The 20,483-nt window shown below is 41.1% G+C and overlaps 1 protein-coding gene and 1 long non-coding RNA gene across 12 annotated transcripts in view; one reads left to right on the top strand and one right to left on the bottom strand.

Annotated features, from left to right (window-relative positions):
- MBNL3 (muscleblind like splicing regulator 3) overlaps positions 1-20,483 on the bottom strand; it is a 127,146-nt gene that overhangs the window by 10,194 nt on the left and 96,469 nt on the right. For 9 of the 11 annotated variants that reach the window (XM_069943207.1, XM_069943202.1, XM_069943210.1 and 6 more), the window contains 3 exons: positions 16,253-16,306; positions 10,710-10,860; positions 2,887-2,981 (listed from right to left, as the gene is read on the bottom strand). In XM_069943207.1, the coding sequence (XP_069799308.1) occupies positions 2,887-2,981; positions 10,710-10,860; positions 16,253-16,306 (300 nt within the window). The remainder of the gene's footprint in view (positions 1-2,886; positions 2,982-10,709; positions 10,861-16,252; positions 16,307-20,483) is intronic. The other 2 variants (XM_069943208.1, XM_069943209.1) reach the window with 2 other exon arrangements.
- The window catches only part of LOC138765979 (uncharacterized), a 110,049-nt gene that overhangs the window by 48,439 nt on the left and 41,127 nt on the right, over positions 1-20,483 (top strand). The gene's annotated exons all lie outside the window — the stretch shown is intronic.

Genomic DNA, 20,483 nt, shown 5'->3' with positions numbered 1-20,483 from the left:
TATTGGTTTAGGTTAAGTCGGGTCTATTTGCTAAGGTAGTACTAGGTTGGTACAGTAAAGTTCTCATCTGTAGGTGTTAGCAGGTTGCTTTGCTTTATACCTGGTCCATTACTCGGCATATCATTGCCATAAGGTGCCATATCATTTTGGTTTATATACATAGGGAGAAATAACAGGAATTAAAGGATAAATGCACAATTTTCAGAGCAATACAATACAATGAGACCAGGATTTCATAACAGATTTGCTGCATTAGCATAGGTAATGTTGGTGAGGGGGATTTGTAAAATTCAAGTATATACAGCAGCCTTAGACCTTGTTTAAACAGTGCAATTTGTGATGGTTTTTTGTTGTTGTTGTTTATTTATTAACTATACACTTTTTATTCTTGTTTTGTATCTATTATAGTTAAAAAATTCTCTTTAGGTTTTAAATAAACATTTTGCTCAGTTTCTCTTTTACAGCTTTCTTGTATCCAATTATAGTGCTGGCTGCTGTGTCCTTTTCATAATAAAATCCATCAGAGATGCTGCTTTAGTTTCAGGTACTTATCTCTCCTCTCCTGAACAAATTTCTAACTTGATTTCAGACCAGTTCAATTCTGATGTGGTCATAAATCAGTTTAGACCTTTGTCCAGGAGACGAAAGATAATAGACCAGGACCAAAAGTAAACCCACTGAGTCAGATTTTCTTATTTTCTGAAAAGGACACAGCAGCCAGCTTTATAAGTGAAGACAATGAGGCTGTAGAAAAAAAACTAAGCAACATTTTTTTTAAATTAAGCAAGAATGAAAAAAATGCAAAGTTATGGTAACACCATATTTCTAGTTTATATTTGGCACATCTTCAAATGTGTAGGGCAAACATATACTTCCCATATATGCAGCTATATAAATGTATATAATGTATATAAAATGTATATTGCAACATTTTGCAGGATCCCCTTTATTTGAAAAATAAAGCATTTGATTGCATTTAAATGTAGTGGAAGAAAAATTTTAAATAAGTTACATGATATGCTTTGGACAATTGGTTATACCATACTGTACGTTGCCCAGTACAGATATGTAATACAAAACTGTTTATGGTGAAATTATTGTTAACTGCACTGTGATTCTGTTTGACATTGTACTTCACATGTAGAATTTCTACATGTAAAATATAAATTGTACTTGGTACTCTGCTCTACTTCTCTAAAAGAAAAAAAACTGCTAAAATTTAAAATTTGGTATCAGCCTAGTCTATGCTAGAGATGCTTTTAGAATGCAGTGGAACAGCAGTCTGAAGTTATAGCATCAGTGGCAATTTTTATAGAAGCCAGGGTTGAGTACTAGAGATCAGCTAAACTCGTCCAAACCCAAGCATGCAGCATTTGATTACCAGTGGATAAAGAAGTTGGATGCAGCCCTAGGGTGTCCTGGAAAACTTGGATACAGCCTATGGCTGTATCCATGTTTTCCAGGCAGCCTTAAGATAGCATCCAACTTCTTTAGCCACCGATAATCTAATGCTGCATGCTTGGCACAGTTACTTAAGGCCCTATTACACGGAGCGATTATTGGCCGTTATGACAGATAATCGTCCCGGTGTAATAGAAGGCATGAACAATGTTGGCTGATTGTTGCCGTCGTTTATCTTTCAACATGTTGAAAGACAAACGACTGTGATTGCAATGATCTGCTGCCGTTGCTTTGTGGACTAGGAGCAGCGGCAGCAGACCGCCTCTATCCTCTATAGGCTGCCCGGACGATCTAGCAATCACCCGGGTAGGATACGTGAATACCACGAAATTTCCGCAACTTCAAGCGGATTCCGCCGGGCAGCCTCTGCTTGATGTTCCATCTGTTTCATAGACTCAATGATATTTGCCCGCGACTTCCGCTGTCTGCCCAAAGAATTGACATGTCAATTCTTCGGATGGATGGTGAAATCCACCTGCAAATATCATTAAATCTATGGAATGGAGGAACTTCAAGAGGAGGCCACCCAGCGTAATCCATTTAAAGTCTCTGTGGAAATTTTTCGCAGTGTGCCATACCCTCAGGGTCTAGTCCTAGTTTTGACCATAAAACAAAATAAAAAACTGCACAGAAAATGCACTGTGTGAACAAGGCCTATTGGTTTTAGACAAGATCATTTTGTTTCTTTTAGCTTGTACAGTACTTGCAATTAATATTGTACATAGAAGCATTTCAAAGAACATGTCAAGTTTTTTTTCTTTTACAGTTTTAGGTGCGATAGTGGCTCAGTTCTCAATGGCAAAGCTATCGCTTATGTGTAAACAAGTTGTAACAGGATTACAATCTCAGCAAATAGACTCCTACTAAAAAACATGCAAGCCTTACATGAATTACATCATGATGTTCCACTTAATGCAAGAAGCAGGGCATGTTATCCTATGTTAGTTATTGTTTATGCTAAAACCATGTCACTTTATTAAATGTAATGAATACCTATGCTTTATATACTACATGACTATCTACCAGTATTGGTATATTGTGTAATTTAAGCATTGTATGTTGTGCTTATAAATGGTGGACTCTCCAGTAACATGGTGGCTGAGTTTTCGATGTAAGACTATTGTGACTGTATACGGTAGCCCCTTCTCTTGCTATCGCACTAAGCAGAAAGAACTTTCATAAGCATTATATATATACACCTCAGGACAAGTTACAGAAACATTAACTCTTAGTAATAAAAGTGTTGTTTTCTGGTATAGATATACATAAATCAATCAACAATCGATCAATAAATCGCTATAAAATTATATTTAAAAAAAATCACACATTGCTTTTTGCCACCTATCCAAAAGGTGCATATAATATTCTCTTCGTACATAATGCCAGGATTCTACATGTGAAATAAAGCTATTTAAAGGGGCAAACCTGATTGGCTGTAGCTGTTGCAGCGAAGGGCACGCTGGTGGCAGGTGTTGTTGCTGCAGACACAGTGGTGGGCGTAGCACCGTGCATCATGGGTACTTTCAGGAGGGAACCATGGAAGCGACATACAGGAGGTTGGAAGGTTAATGGTAACCATAGCAACACATGGTGGATTTGGAGGAGCGTGGTAGGTATCACAGCAGCAAGCCATGTGACATCACCATGAAGGTTACACCGGGAGCAGCATGCAATCACAGTGCAAAGCAAGACAGCGTTATCAAAAGAAAAGAAAGAAAACAAAAAGAGAAAAAGGGAAAAGCTAATTATAATTAAGGAAACTAAATCATTTCAAAAACAATACAAGTATAAGCACGTATATGATATGTGTCTACGCTACTACCTTAAAGGGGTTATCCAACACTACAAAATCAAGGCCACGTTCTTCCAGAGACAACATCAGTAGTGTCTCCGGTTCATGTTTAGTTTGCATTTAAGGCCTGTTCACTTAACTGGAACTAAGTTGCAGAACCTGCACCAAAACTGGAGACAAGAGTGGCGCTGTCTCTGGAAGAAAGTGGCATTGTTTTTGTAGCATTAAATAACCCCTTTAAGTCAAGAGATACATGACTACCCTGAGAACACAGCATTATATCAACATAGATGAGTTGTACCTAGATCTTTCTAACAGTCCAGTGTGTCAATAGTGTGAATTATGGTTACTGTAAAAAAAAAAAAAAAAAAAAGCCCGGATGACTTGGGATCCTCCAGTTATCACCAAACAACAGCTCCCAGTATACAATGAAAACTGGTGTTTGTAATGAGGATGGAAAAGGGTAAAATGGCCATACTGAAAACACACAAACTACAAAATTCACTCTCCCCACATAGATACATTCATCTGGTCCATGAGAAGGCTTGGCCAAGTTGAGTGTCAAGCCTTGTAGTCAATAAACTCATTGGTGTTCAGGGTTAGGGTAATTCTGCAAAGTTGGCACCCACCTTGAGCCAGTTGATGTGGAATATATACGGTTAGGCTAGTATAGTTCACATCACAATATTACAGTATGTTGCATAAATACGTAAGAAACCTTTAAAAATTGATTGATGATGTATACAGTACCTTCACATTTTGGCACAGGCCCCATTGACTTTATTGGTCAAGTATGTACCATTGTAGAACACAAATCCATGGTGTGCTATGCTTTTGAGTCCTGGAAAATGCATGTATGTGTTTGGGAAATGACCTAAACATCTTCACTAGTTGGCTAAACTTGGACCAATAAAATCAAAGAGGACCGTGTCAGTACATGCACATATATGTCGTTATTCTATTTTGACAGCTTTGACGACATATACGTGCAATGTATTGTCAAATTGAGATGTGCATTGAGCTTCCGCTGTCATGAGAAGCATAAGAACAGTCACAAGAGAACTTCTGGTTGGAGAGTTAATTTTCAAACTTAGTAAAATGGAGCTGCTACGGTCATGTAACATAACAAGGATGGTAATTCATTTACTCTGGTGTCTCAAATGTATGTTTTTAAGGAGTTTTGTACATTTAAGGGGTATTCTCATCTGGAGTAGTTACACCCTATCTACAGCATCCACTGGATAGGGCATAACTAAGAGATAGTGGTGTGTCCGACCGCTGGGTGCTGAGCATTTAGGGATGTCAAAGCACCATACAGCCATTTTTATTGTATTTCTGTGTTGATCTATAATGTATAGTGCACCTTGGAAACTTGTGTCAGAAGAATTACAGCCACCTGCTGTTTCTTTTTAATAGCCTTTATGTTTCCATCTCGGTGAGTGTCAAGGTGGACACACATGCCTAGTTTTGCTTCTCTCTCTTCATTGAGTTAATGGAGGGATCCCTGTTGTGGTGAGCCAGATGCCTCTAATTTACATTGTCTCTGTTATCACAACCGATCATGAGAATGAGCCGGGGAAGTTGTGTTCAGCACATCTCTCTCTCCTTCCTCTCTGTGCCACGTGACAAGATGGCCTCATAATGAAGTCTATGGGGCACGCGCTCTCTCACTGACACCGCTCACTCTATTGATCGGTCAGGGCCTGCACACTCAGACCTTCACGATAAAAACTTTTGACATGTCTTAATGACATGTTGAAAGTTTCTTTTGGTCACAGGTACACTTAAACACACCCCATTTGGGGTATTTTTGAATTGCCATCACTAAGGAGCTAGACCTGAAACGCGTCAGTGTGATTTTGTTGCTGTAGTTTTTAAAAAGATGTTTGACTAAAGCAAGGATTTTTTGGGATCTTGGAGCTGTGGACTGCTTACACATTGTGATGAGTAAATTCACCAGGATTACGGCCCAAAACTCTCAAACGCCTACTAGAGCTCAAACGCCTACTAGAGCTCCTTAACCTAGGGATCCATCAACATCACTATTAATTTTTCCGGAGGTTGTTAAGATATAAAACCTAAGCTGTGATTGGTTATTGTGGGAAAAAACAGGCAGTTTGGGTTCCAGGCAGTTTTAGAAATCTGAACCTATGTGGGCCTATCTGAAGAAAATCCCCGAGAAGAAAGATGGCTTCTATACCTACAATATGCAAAGAGTCTTGAAAGAGTCTTCTATACCTAAAGTGATCCCTTTACATAATCTCCCCTACAACAATCTGTGTAAAGTAGCAACTATTAACCTCTTCACAATTAAAGGACAACTCCCACAAAAAATTTTTTTTGCTCATTTAACACACATTACAAAGTTATATAACTTTGTAATGTGTTTAAATACCCGGCCTGGCCCCCTTCCCCCACTTTCGGACCCCCGACCCCCCACCCCGGAAGTTAAAGAATGTATACATTACCTATTACGATCGTCACGGTCCTCTTCTCCCGGGCGGCATCTGGTGACGACGACGTCAGAGCTGAGGGGCGGTCCGGGTCTTCTTCCTCCTCGGCGTCTTCATGCAAAGTGAATTGGGATGAAAAGGCTGCTGCTGCACATGCGCACCAGCAGCCTTTTCATTGGCTGGAGCGCATCACATGGCTTCCAGCTTGCTCAGCCCTGATTGGCTGAGCTTGCTGGAAGCCATGTGATGCGCTCCAGCCAATGAAAAGGCTGCCGGTGCGCAAGCGCACTGGCAGCCTTTTCCATCCCCTGGACCCGGAAGTCGGAGACATCGCTGGATGGCGGACGGCGGCGACGGAGAGGCGGACGGCGGGCGAATCGAGTGGCGATCGTCACGGGAGAGATGGTGAGTATGGTGTCTGTGTGTGTCTGTTTTTTTTTTTTTTTGGGGTCCCGCGGGAGTTGTCCTTTAAGACAAAATTCTGATAAAATTACAGACTTCCCAGCTCAATGCATTGATTTTTGTTGTTTACGGTGGAAGACATCAACCTCTCATTTTCTTGTTGAAAAGTCATTGAAATATATTAACTAACATGACACTCCATACTGGCTGGGTCACCATCACTGTACTAATTCATCATAAATGTTCCGGGTGTAAATTTACAGAATTAAGTTATTACATAGACAATTTTAGTTCTGTCAAAAAAAAGCTCTTTGCTGCTATTTGCCTTGTACAGTGTTTTAGTCTTCGGTAAGTCTTGCTGTTAGTATTTTAGCATGATGGCGTGTTTCTATAATGTGCTGCTCTTACGATTTACCCTCCACTAGGTGAGTTTCTGGTCAATGCTGGTCACTTTAAAGAGCTTGTTTGGAATGGTATAGAAAAAGTGCTTTTTTTCTAGACCAAACTTGTCATAGAAATGTATCTGGTACTGCATCACCTGCTTGAAAGGGGCTGTACTGTGCTACCTACTGTAGATGGTGGGCTAGCATGGTGGTGTTGCTGTCATTGCAATCCAGTCTGTAGGCAGCATGTTATAGAGAAGAAAGATATGAGCAATTTGATATAACACGTTCCTATAAAAATAGGACCTACCTCCCCCGAAAATAAGCCCTAGCCCATTTTTTTTTTTTTGAGAAAATAAATGATGTAAGAACCTGTCTTATTTTCAGACAAGCACTAATTTACTAGTTATACTAAAAGTATATATATATATATATATATATATATATATATACACATACACACATACTTTTAGTATAACTAGTAAATTACTCATTCAAACCTTAGCTAATTTCTGGCTTAAGCGTCCAGGAGGCGGTCTTAGTGAGTGATTGACAGCCTTCCCTATATGAATGGAATAGACAACTGTCAGTCCCTGATTAGTACCGCCCTCTGGACTCCTAAACCTAGAATAAATGGAGATTTGGTTGAATAAATAACTAGTTATACTAAATCTTTCCCCACATATATGTATAATATTCAGTGCAGATCCCATTTAATCCCATGAGAGTTAAAGATGCCTGTATAATACTGAACAAAATAACTTTACTGAAGCAAATCAATACCTAAGAAATAATTGCTATTATATCTAGAAGCTTATCCTATTTGGAATATGCTGTATTATTATCAAAAACAAAGCTTCCCAGAAAGATTGTCTGATACACCTAGTAAGGACGTAATACATGGATACATTTCATCAGCTATAAATATTATATACAAAATAAAATTATTAGCAAATATTAAAGTGTGCTGTCTATTCTATGCATAAGAGCTAAAATCATATTATACTTATCTAGCATTACATATAAAATCAGATATACCTGTGTGGATGCTCAAAACAGAATGGAGGTACACCATTATTACTAGTTATAGCTAAAATTACAGAAACTACTAGATTGGTGACTGTAATCCCCCTGTAATATAATGCTAATCATGCTGAATAATAAGGGTTCTTTCCACTTTGGACATTTAAAGCTTATACACAGTATATAAACTGGCTGATACTGTGGTACCCTCATCTATCTGGAGAATGGGGGGAGTCACTACATTCAGATAGAGACTGAATGGAGAGGTGGAGACTAGTCTTTCTCATTTAAGTCTTAAGGGCTGTGGGAGCAGCTGATAAAGTCATCTTATAGTTCACATCTGAGAATTGGAAATTTGTTTCAATAGCAGCAGAAATGTAAGCTTAAAGGTTTTGTTTTTTTAATTGTTATTTGATTACCTATCCTTAATGGGAATCTGTCACTAGATTTATGCTGCCTTAACTGAGGGCAGCATAAACTAGTGATATAAATGCTGAACAGAACGATGTATTACTTAAATCATTCTGTTCAGTTGTTCCCTTGATATGCAGGAGAGTGGGCTTTGTACTACACAACTCCCTCCACTTTCCAGCTGATGACTGACAGCTGTCTGCTTATAGACAGCATAGATAGACAACTGTCAATTAGCAGAGTGTGCTGGACAGAGTGTGCTGGTGCTCATGAATATGCAGGACTACAGAGCACACACACATAATGGAGAAGCCTACTTATTGTCCTTCAGGAGGATATCTCTTAATCAGCTGCACAAAATGTAAGTGATACATCATTCTGTTCAGCTTCTCTGTCACTAGTCTATGCTGAACATTTGAGTGTGGCTATGCTTTCTTAAAATACAGTATAGAACATTTCATAGCTGGATTTCCATGCGATAACGTACCGCAGATTAACAGGGTCTGTAATGTTATATATTGAATTTGGTTTGCTGTATCAATAGGAAAGGAAAGGCCAGAACATTTTCTGTTGAAACATTGTAACCCTAGGAACCACCGTACTATGCATTATTAGACCGTCCTAAGGATAAGATGGCAATTGAAAATCCTTGAAAAGAAACGCGTAAAACCTTTTGAAAATTGTTTTTTGTTGTCATTACATCAATAATATTTTCTACGTCTAACAGGAGATAACAGAGGTGCACGGCAAATACTCGACATTCCTGAAATTTATCCAGTCTCCTGAAATTGTAGCTTACATCTCACAGCACATCAAGTATTTGTACTTGGCCATAAATCAAGAGGAATTAGTCTTTTTCGCTATAAAATCTAATGGGCAGCATCAGGCTCGGAATTCAGAAGTCAGAATTTTTCTGTAAGAACTATACACAATGGAAAAGCGGGTATAAAATATCTTGTGGTTGGGGTATATTTACCATTACAAATGTACCCGAATTTTGGCATGATCTTCACCAAAAAACTAGCTTATATGACTTGTGCAACATTTATTATGAGTTTAAGGCTATGTTCACACTATGTTCGCTGTTGCCATCGTACTTGCCATACTTAATGCGCCTGTGAACACTGCCCTATTTGCTGTGGGATCCCGGCCGGAGCGCATACACATCATATACGCTTCGGGAGGGATCCCATGCGTCCCCGCAAATAACTGACATGTCAGTTTTCTGCGGCCGCAATTCAGTGAATTGCGGCTGCAGAAAGCTCTGTCAGTTCACACAATGAAGCAAGCGGCTTCGGCCGCTTGCTTCATTGTGTGCTGTGGATTGTTCTGATGTGGGCGGGCGCGCGCTGATGCGCCTGCATCAGAACACTACGGCCATAAAGATCATCCGGCCGGTACTGCAGGGATGATCTGTGCAGAGACCGGCCTTTCCGTGACCCGGCCGGGGTCACAGAACGGCCGGTCTCTTACATAGTGTGAACATAGCCTAAGGCTGCATTCAAACTTCCCGAAAAATTGTCCATGGTCGTGGATCCACGACCACAGACAATTTTAGGAGCCTTTCCAGTGTATGCAGCCCTTGACATGATCTGTGCCCCCACCACGAAAAAAGTAGGACATGTCCTAGTGCGGATCGCGGAACGAATCCCCTGCTGCCCTGCAGCATAGATGACAGGAGCGCAAAAAACGACTACTTGCCTACTACCCCCGTGACGGTGAACATGTTAGGCAGCTGGCACGGGGGAAGTAGGCAAGTAGTTGTCATGTCTACTGCTGGGCGGAGGGGGAGGGGCAGCACTTTTGGGGATCCATGCCGTGATCCTCGGATCATCGTGGTGTGGAACGTGTGAATGAGACCTTAGACAGTGTTTAAATACTTTAGTGTCTTGCCTGGCATAAGCAGCTTAGCAAAAAAAGGAGTGGTTTGCAGAAAATGCTTTTTCGCTACTTTCTGCACCAAAAATTATGGCGGAACATTTTTGAGCAAGCTAACTAATATATGGTCTAAATTAAGACTAGATAGCGTAAACATGATGAAATTATCAAACAGCCTTAAAAGTCTGTGATAAAGCTACTGCATTTTTAGATTGTCCAGTCCGTAGTTGTTGCAGTCCACCAGCTCTTGCAAAACTACAAAACTACTATCCATCATGCTTAAGCTAAGGTATGGCTGTCCAGGCATGATGGGAACTGTAGTTTTGCAACAGCCTCAAGTCTGACACTCAAGGTCTAGTCTAATGGCCCTATCAGATGGCCCTGGACCACCTGTAAATGAACCCAGATCCTTGTGATTATTTAGCCAAGCTGGAGGGGATTAAGCCAAATGACCATGGCCAAGCTGGAGGTGATTTAGCCAAACCATTCCGGAGATGGCTAATGAACAGAAAGCCATTTTTGGGCAAAACATTTGAAGAGCAGAGTTGAGCGAACTTCAGGCATGCTCAAGTTCATTCAAACACAAGCGTGCGGCATTTGACTAGCAATCACTGCTAAAGTTGGATGCAGCCCTAAGGCTTCCTGGAAAACATGGCTGCATCCATATTTTCTAGGACTCCCTAGCGCTGAATGTAACTTCAGCAGACACCGTTAATGAAATGCCACACAATTGTGTTTGAACGAACTTGAAGGTGCTTGAAGTTCACTCAACTTTAATAAAAAATAGTGGTAGTCATCTTGGAATACCAACAGCAACTCTTAAAATTTCGCGCCAATTTTTGCCCATCTATAGCAACAGAGCAGCTGAAGCCTGTACATAGATTTAGTTCTTAAAATGAACCTTACCTGTCGGGATGAATGCAGGTTGCTGTAACTGCATATTTGCTAGAGCCTGTTGGTAGTGGAAAACGCTGGGGTTAAACACCGTGGTGGCCCCATTGCTTTTTTCAAGTGCTGGCCTCTTTGGTAAAGGTTGAAGTGCTCCAGGCTGCAGTGCCTGTGAATTAGGAAGGGATTATTTGCAAAAGACTAGAAATCTGCATATCTTGCATGCGTTATATACAATCCAGTATACATAATCACCTGCAAATGGATCATTGCGCTAAGACAGAAAATACCATTGAGTAAGGAAAATCACCAAGGAATTAAAAAAAAAATAATCAGAAAATATTTTAAGTAAAACCAGGACGGTATCGGGAAACATAAGGAGTTTTACAAAGCAGATTATTAAGAGGATTTCTGTAAAATGTGGTTGTGGACACCAGGATATTGCACTGATAATATAGCTGTACCAGTATATTGTAGCCCTTTAACTTTTATACTAGTGAACAATTGGAAATCCCACTGATGGCAAAAAAAAAAAGAAAAAAAAGTTATTTACAGTACATCCTAACTGGTTTGAATGTGTATACATGGTGTTTGATATATTTGGTGATTTTGGATTTACACAAAGTATCCATAACAACACTGACAAATCAGGAAAGGAAGGGTGATCACAAGAATGCCTCAGCAGTGTGGCCTCAGGCTTTAGGCCTGCAACTTTAACTTCAACCTTTTATGCCTCATTCTAGCACAGGTTGCTTAGCAACCACCTGGCTACCAAATGTGACAATTTGTTGGGTTTAATAAATAAGCCTCACTGTATTTAGGGCCTATCCCTCTCAGGGTAGAATAATTTGTCATCTATGGAAACGTAATCTTTATTTTCAAATGTCAATATAGAAGTGTAACATAAATCAAATCTGAGTTTTGGGTAGATTTTAAAATTCTTTTATAAATAATTTAAATGTAGGTAAATTAAATGGGCTATTCAGGATTAGAAAAACATGGCTGCCTTCTTTCAGAAACAGCATAATTCTTTTCTCTAGTTTGGGTGTGGTTATGCAATTAAGCTTATTCACTTCAGTGGAGCTGAGTTGCAAAACCACACCCAAATAAAAGTGTGCAAAAGGGTTGATTTTCCTGAAGAAGTCAGTGAAAAATGATTCAGCTTTGCTAGATAAGTGGCCCAAACAATAGAAACTGCAATTGAATTTTTCCAAATGTAAAATAATGCACTTGGGAAGAAGCAATACTCTATCTGAGTATTATATTGGCAGTTCTGTGTTGGCAAAGACTTCAGAAGAGAAGGATTTAGGGGTAATTTCTGACAGCCTTTAAAATGAGTCACCAGTGCAACCAGGCGGCAGAAAAGGAAAATTGTAAGCTGGGTTGTAAAGCTAGAGGTATAACCAGTAGGAAGAGTGAAATTGTGATCCTGCTGTATACAGCTCTAGTGAGATCACATCTGGAATACTGTGTCCAGTTCTGGAGACCTCACCTAAAAAGGATATTGATGAAATAGAACGGGTCCAAAGACGGTCTACAAAAATGTTAAAGGGTGTCAGGCTTAAAACCTATCAGGAAAGACTTAAGGATTTGAATCTGTATAGTCTGGAGGAAAGAAGGGAAAGTGGGGAGATGACTGAAACCTTTAAACATTTTAAAGAACTGAATAAGGTTCAGAAGGGAAGTGTTTTTAGAAAACATTTACTACTTTGCTTTACTACTTTACTGAAAGAGTAGTAGATGCTTGGAGCAAACTTCCAGCAGATGTAGTTGGTAAATCTACAAGAACAGAATTTAATCCTGGATAAACATATATCTATTAGAGATGCGTGAACCGGGTTCAGGTTCGAGTCGATGCAAACCCGAACGTTCGGCATTTGATTAGCTGGGGCTGCTGAACTTGGATAAAGCTCTAAGGTTGTCTGAAAAACATGGATACAGCCAATGACTATATCCATGTTTTCCACATAGCCTTAGGGCTTTATCCAACTTCAGCAGCCACCGCTAATCATATGCCGAAAGTTCGGGTTCGGATTGACTCGAGCATGCTCCAGGTTCGCTCATCTCTAATATCTATCCTAAGAGAATAAGTAGGGAATTTCTAAATGGGCAGACTAGAAGAACCAGGTTGTCTTTTTCTGCCAACATTCTTCTATGTTTAAAACTGGAGACAAGACTGGTGCTGTTTCTAGAAGAAAGTGGCCATGTTTTTCTAAGCCTGGATAACCCCCACTAGAATGTTAAATGGGTGAGGGTTCCTTAAGAATAAAAAAAAATATGTATCCATGTGATTCATTGACACAGGAAACAATGAGCAGTCGGGACCCACCATTAGAATGCCAATGAAAAGAGAGCAGATGGATAAATATTGATTATTTGTATGTTTTAAGCACTATGGCCCTTTTAAACAATCTCCACCACTACCAGAAAACCCCTTTAAGAGAGTTTTTGACAAATGTCATTCATCACCTATTCACAGGATAGGATAGCATAATTGCCAACAGTTCTGGGAAACTTATCACAAAAAGCAGCATTTGGGTGTTTTTGGGTGAGAATTTTTGCACTTTGCATTTGGCGGCAGACCTGGGTAGTCCGAAGCAGGGCTTAAATATCCCAGAATTATGTTTGAAAAAAAGGGATAGATATCTGATCATTTGGGATCTGGGTAGAGAGACCTCCTCTGGTCACAGGTATCAATGATTCATGACTGCTGCTCCATTCACCTCTATGGGACGGACAGCGCACTCAGCTATATCTGTCAATCTCACAAATTTGGCATAGATTGGCACTGTGTATGCCTGACTAATGTCTACTCAGTGAGGGGACACAGGATCCTTGTTCTTGTAATAGTTGTAGGTCCCAGCCATCAGATTGCTACAAATCACTCACAACCCATCCTGCTTATAAGTCAGAGGTTTTGATCCTTGGAAAACCCCTTTAATTGGACAGATTGTTGAGGCATATGGTAACTTGTGTTTGATAAAGAGAATATCTGCAGCCTTTAGTGGTTGCCCTTGTTCACATACACAGTCTGAAGCTGTATGGGCATCTTGCGTCATCTGCCCTTTGACAATCTATTGCTTGGCTCTTCTGTTCCTTCGTATATAAACAAGTTTAATAGAAACACGGAATAATAATGGGTGTAGGAGGAATAGGATGTTTTCACTAAACATAATTCTGACCTTGAGAAAAGCTCTAAGCGAATGTGAGATGTTAAAGGGAAAATTTATTCTGTGATTTTATTTATTTAATTATTTCCTGTGCTTCACCTCCAGTAAAGTAAATGTTCTATGAAGATATACTGTATATATATATATATATATATATATATATATATATATATATATTACTAATAAATGCCTATTGTAACATCTGGTCATCTGCTGAACTACCAGCAGGGCTCATCATGAAAGGGCTGACTGGTCATAGTTTAGGAATAGCTCCTATGATGAACCATGATTCAATGGCTCCCTGGATTGTCCAATAATACATGATAATCCAAATAGGAACCACAATAGATGCGTCAGCAAAGGGATGTTATCTTCCCAGACATCTTCTCAGAAAAGGGGCCCTGATATCACAGACGTGCTCAACAATGTTCATTGGATGGGATTAGAAATGAGCGAACCTTTCACACTCTGATTCTTCCGAACCCAAGCGTGCCGCATTGGATTACCGGTGGTTGAAGAAGTTGGATGCCCTAGGGAGTCCTGGAAAACATGGATACTATGGCTGTATCTATGTTTTCCAGGCAGCCTTGGGGCTTCACCCAACTTCTTCAGCCACCAGTAACCAAATGCCGCACACAAGAATCCAAGTGTACAAGGTTCGCTCATCTCTAGATAGAATACATTTCTGGACACATCTCTGGTATCTTCTTTCACATCCTGACATGTATGGTCATTCCTTGTGCACAAAAACTGATCAAAACACCGACCTTCACCAGTGAACATTTTTTCTGCATGCCATAGTACTATCTAGGTTTTGATGTTCCATACAATAGCAGATGTGCTTTTCGGAAAAAGTGTATTCAGGTTAATGTGATGCTAATGCAATATCCTGTTGCCCACAACCAGATTTACAGATATATTGGACATGCACTAAGATTGACATACTTCCCTCCCCAGTATAAGGTATAATCAATAGGTGAGTGGTGTCAGCAGAATCATCTTGGCCCAGATAACAAGCTCTTATCTTGGGTGATGACTTCTTCTGCTCAGAAATGTTAATGCTATATTGCAGCAGAAAGGAGACATGTTCTAGCGGCAGCGTAGAGAAGCAGATCACTTGGTGCAGGACCAATAGAGAGAAAGCATGTAAACTTCTAATACACAGAGGCAATACGAAATGAGGGAAAGAAATGTACAGACAGAAGTTACATCAATGTAATCTTTAGTGTAATCCCCAAGAATGATGGAAAAGCCTGGTTTGCAGCCAAAGCTGTATGGTAAGTATAGACAATATAGAGATAGATAGATAGATAGATAGACAGATAGATAGGAGATAGATAGACAGACAGACAGCAGGAAGTAATGACTACTTTTTCTATATGTATATAGAAAAATAAAATGACATATGATATAGGTACTAGATAGTTATCTGATATGTAGCTATGTATGAAAAAATAGATAAATGGATAGATAGATACTTAGAAATAGAAGATAAATAATAGGTAAGAAATATAGAATAGTATTAGCTAAATCAGGAATAGAGAGATTGATAGAGAGATAGAATATAATAGTAGGAGGCATAAGGTATGTTATATACTTTTTATATGTACTTTAAACATGTATAAGAGATAGTTATATCTGCACATATGTTATATACACATGATCTATATGTAATGTATAGAATATTGTATATGTTTACAAAGTTATATACAGTAATATAGTTTTTCTTTTAAAAAAAAATATTGCTTAAAAAAAAGATATACGACCCAACATTTCACTTATGGCCATGTTCAGACCTTGTAAGAGACCGGCCGTTCCATGACCCTGTCAGGGTCACGGAACGGCCGGGCTCAGAAAAATATCATCCCGGCTGGTACTGCAGTACCGGCTGGATCATCTTTAGCGCTGCTGAGTTCTGATGTGGGCGCATCCGTGCATACCCGCTTCAGAACTCCCCACTGCACATTATGGAGCGTGCGGTCGGAGCCGCTCGCTCCACAGTGTGCACTGTCCGTTTTCTACGGTGCCACTAGGGATCCCGGCTGGAGTGTATACTATGTGTATACACTCAGGCCACGATTCCATAGGCGGCAACGTCATGTATATTTTTGTATTAATCACGGCCGTTGTTGCAATCGGCAACAACAGACATAGTTTTAGGAAAATATACGTAGTGTGAACATAGCCTATATGTGTACATAGCTTACTGATGTTACATTGGAATCATATGCCTTTCTAGATGAGGATGAAATTGGAACAGACATAAGCTGCAAACCAGGAGCCATTATTAAATCTATCTATTCATGTAGCTAACACAAACATGTAAGTAACAGGATTTCATGCATCTGAAGATGGTGACATGCAAAGCAAGAAGGTCATAGGTCCAAGTACCAGGTCAAGGGTGGCCTTGAGGGGTCGCTTCAGTGATGTGACAGCTGGCTGAGTCTTATTAGCAGGCAGGGAGCACATGATGGCAATGGGCCAAAAGGGGTCAAGCACAACAACATAAACAGCAAGCAGAGGCGTGTCATAAGAAGAGCGACATTGTGGACAGGTGAAAAGAAGAAAAAAAAAGAATGCATTATATATTGTATTAAAACTACACATGCATGTGATGACGACTATTGTTAATGCATTAGAATTATATACAATATTGTCTTATGAAAAGCAACAACCCAACACAAACTGTATGTCTAAGCATGGATGGGCTACAAAAAAATAAACTTTCCTAAAGGGTATGTCCACCCCACAGTTTATCTATAATCAACAAAAAATACATATACTGCAGCAGTCCTGAGTTACAGCTTGTATTATAGTTCAGTGCTATAAGCACAGGTAACTTGTTTGCTATTGGAAACACTCAACAAGCTTGTCAGACACAGTCCTTAATGGTGTGTATACACAGAGATTTATCTGACAGATTTTTGAAGCCAAAGCCAGGAATGGATTTGAAGAGAGGAGAAATCTCAGTCTTTCCTTTATCACCTGTTCTCTGCTTATAGTGTGTGCTTATAGTAGGATGTGTCTAACCTGCTTATTGCACACAGGAAACTGAGGATGAAGGTAGGTTTCTTACCTTGATCAGTGGCGGTCTTTGGCACCAAGCACCCCAAGCGGTCGCTTGGGGCCCCCAACATCCAGGGGGGCCCCCACGCCCTGCTCTTGTGCTCAAGACCGCTGGACAGGGCCGCTGCCCCGCTCGCTGCTGCCACCTGAACTGTAACTATGAGCACTCGTAATGAGCGCTCATAGTTACATGCAGCAGCACTGACAGGGCGGGAGACATTGGCTCCCTTCCTGTCAGTCACTCTTGTGGCCGCAGGAAGGGTTTTCCCTGCGGTCACAAGTGGCAGCTTTGTCCTTGTGGTGCCGGCGCTCCAGTGACATCCCTGGAGCATCGGCGCCAGGACAAGGGGAGTGCAGCCTCTTGTGATCGCAGGGAAAACCCTTCATGCGGCCACAAGAGTGAAGAGAAGAGGAGACGCCCGGACCTTGGTGAGTATAAGTGTTTGTTTTATTGTGTTATATACTATATGGGAGGGGGAGCACACAGGGGTCTGTTAAACTGGGGGAGCGCACATTGGGGGTCTATATAAATGGGGAGAGCACACAGGGGGGCTATAGACTACTGGGGCTTCACAAGGGTCTATATACTACTGGGGCAGCACACAGGGGGTCTATATACTACTTGGGGCAGCAGAATGGGGTCTATATACAACTCGGAGAGCACACAGGAGGTCTGTATCCAAGTGGGGGAGCACACAGGGGGGCTATATACTACTGGGGGAGCACACAGGGGTCTATATACTACTGGTGGTGCACACAGTGGGTCTATATACTACTGGGGGAACATACAGGGGGTCTATATACTACTTGTGAGGCACACAGGTGGTCTATATATAACTGGGGGAGCACACAGAGGTCTGTATACTATTGGGGCAGCACACAAGGAGTCTATATAATACTGGTGGGGCACACAGTGGGTCTATATACTACTGTGGAAACCACACAGGGGGTTTATATACTACTGGAGGAGCACACAGGGGTCTATATCCAAGTGGAGGAGCACACAGGAGGTCTATATCCAAGTGGGGGAGCACACAGGGGGGGCTAAATACCCCTGAGGGAGCACACAGGGGGCCTATATACTTGTGGGGGAGCACACAGGGGTATATACAACTCGGGGCAGCACACAGGGGGTCTATATACAACTGGGGCAGCACGCAGGAGGTCTATATACTTCTGGGGGAGCACACAGGGGGGGGCTATATATAACTGGGGGAACACACAGGGGTCTATATACTACTGGGGGAAGCACACAAGGAGTATATATTACTGGCGGTAGCGCACAAGGGGTATATACTACTGGAGGCAACACACAGCGGTCTATTGTTTTGGAATGCGTGTCGAGGGGAGGGGGGGGGGCCCAGACATAACTTCGCTTGGGGCCCCAGAAATGCCAAGACCGCCCCTGATCTTGATCCTCGGCACGGTTTCCATGCTAATAGGACTTTTGTCTTATGCTAATTAGGCATTTTGGTGCCCTGGGAGCAGGACTACTGCCTCCAGTGCACTGATCTGCTCCCGGCTGCCCAGCCCCTCCTAATAAATATCTGTAGAGTGGGCTTGCTAATATGTCCCTATAGTGCATGGGGAGGTGAGGATGAGGGTAATTTTCCTGGGGTGGACAGACGCGCCAGTCTGGAGCAAATCGGTGCACTGAGGATGGTTGGACTGCTCTCAGTGTACCACAATGCCTAATTAGCATAAGGAATAAACAGCTAATAGCATAAAAACAGCGCAGAGGATCAATGTAAGAAAATAAAATTCATCCTCAGTGCCCCATGCACAATAAAAAAATATCAGCAGGCTAGATTCTTCTAACCTGCTGACAGTTTGCCTCTAATAAGAAGTGTTAATGCAGCATTGGACTGGACTGTAATTCAGGATTGTCACAAGATAAGTAATAAAATTTATTTGCAAAATTTCTTAACTTTTTATGTATACATCATATACTGTATAATGAAAAAATATGCTGTGATGTGAGTATACACTTTAATAGTCATATCCTGGTCAGTCATCTCCTAATACTCTCCCTGCAAATTCAGTGCCGAAGTGCTGATCATGATGACGGCAGCCATTGTAATATCTATATATATGGAGCATAACACAATCATATTATTGTGGATTTTAACCAAGTTAAAAAAAAAACAGTACAGTACAGTATGAGCCCACAAATTTTTCTGAGCATCTGAACATAGCCAATGTTTGCTCTATATATCAGCAGATCAGCAGAAGAAGAAGTTTATGTGTATACACTCCGTCCGGGATTCCAAAGACGCCAACGTAACGTATATTATCGTATTAATCACGGCTGTTGTTGCAATCGACGGCTGTACTTTTATGAAAATATACATTGTATGAACATGGCCTTAAAGCGACTCTGTACCCACAATCTGTCCCCCCCAAACCACTTGTACCTTCAGATAGCTGCTTTTAATCCAAGATCTGTCCTGGGGTCCGTTCGGCAGGGGATGCAGTTATTGTCATAAAAACAACTTTTAATCCGGCAGCGCTGTGTCTAACGGCCGGGGCTTACATTTGTATATGCATTAGGCTGGCACCACCTCTCCGTCCTTCCTCCCCACCCTCCTCATCCTTAGGAATGATCCAGAAACATTTACTGCTGTTTGAGCTTGAGCTCCAGGATCTCACCGCTGCACACATCATAACCCGGCTGATGGACAGCCCGCTCAGCCAGTGAGTGACTGGGGCAGAATGCTGTTCTAGTCAATGATTGGCTAAGCTGGCTGTCCATCAGCCGGGACAAGCATTTTCACAACTCATGCATAAATGACTACCGGCGGGAGTCTCGAAGCCGGTCCCACCGCTCACCACGGGCACGAGGTACTTGTTATCGATTTCCCCCATACCCCTGCCAGCAGCTGGGTTTTATTAGTGGCCGGACTTCTCCTTAAAGGATGTAGTTGTCTTTAAGAGACATCTCCTTAAGAGTTTGATAAGCATTCTTGAGGGTTTATAGTATAAAACCATAATGGCTGGGGTCCCTCAAGATCAGCCATCGAGCACTGAATATTAGCAGAGTGTATAACCGCAGTACTGGATGCATATTGGGGTTGCTGCTTAAGGTTGCATGAAAAGCAATTTCTGCTGATAAATAGCTTCTGAGACGTGCAGGGGATGACAGTCCATGTGAGTGAGGAATACACAGAACAAACCTGACGCTAAATCATCTCTGCACCGAAACAATTTATAGTGAAAACCTCCTTAATACATTCTACACCACTAGCCCATTGTTCTCCAGATCCAGTCCTCAAGGACCACCAGCAGGTCATGTTTTAAGGATTTCCTTAGCATTTCACAGGTATATATAGTTAATGTATCATGTATGTGCTCTGAATGGGATATTCTCAAAGCATGACCTGTCGATGGTCCTTGAGCACTGGAGTTGGGGAACAATGCTCTACCCAATAGACAATCCTTTAGGCCACGTTCACACAACTTATATTTTCATTAAACAATGGCTGTTATTGAAGGTTTGCAACAACGGACGTTATTTAATGACAGCGACCGATTGCTTTATTTACTATGAAATCCCGTC

The sequence above is a fragment of the Dendropsophus ebraccatus genome, chromosome 10 (genome assembly GCF_027789765.1).
Source record: "Dendropsophus ebraccatus isolate aDenEbr1 chromosome 10, aDenEbr1.pat, whole genome shotgun sequence".
Classification (NCBI taxonomy): domain Eukaryota; kingdom Metazoa; phylum Chordata; class Amphibia; order Anura; family Hylidae; genus Dendropsophus; species Dendropsophus ebraccatus.
Note: the sequence above shows the minus strand (reverse complement) of the source record. Positions and strands in the feature narration are given on the sequence as shown.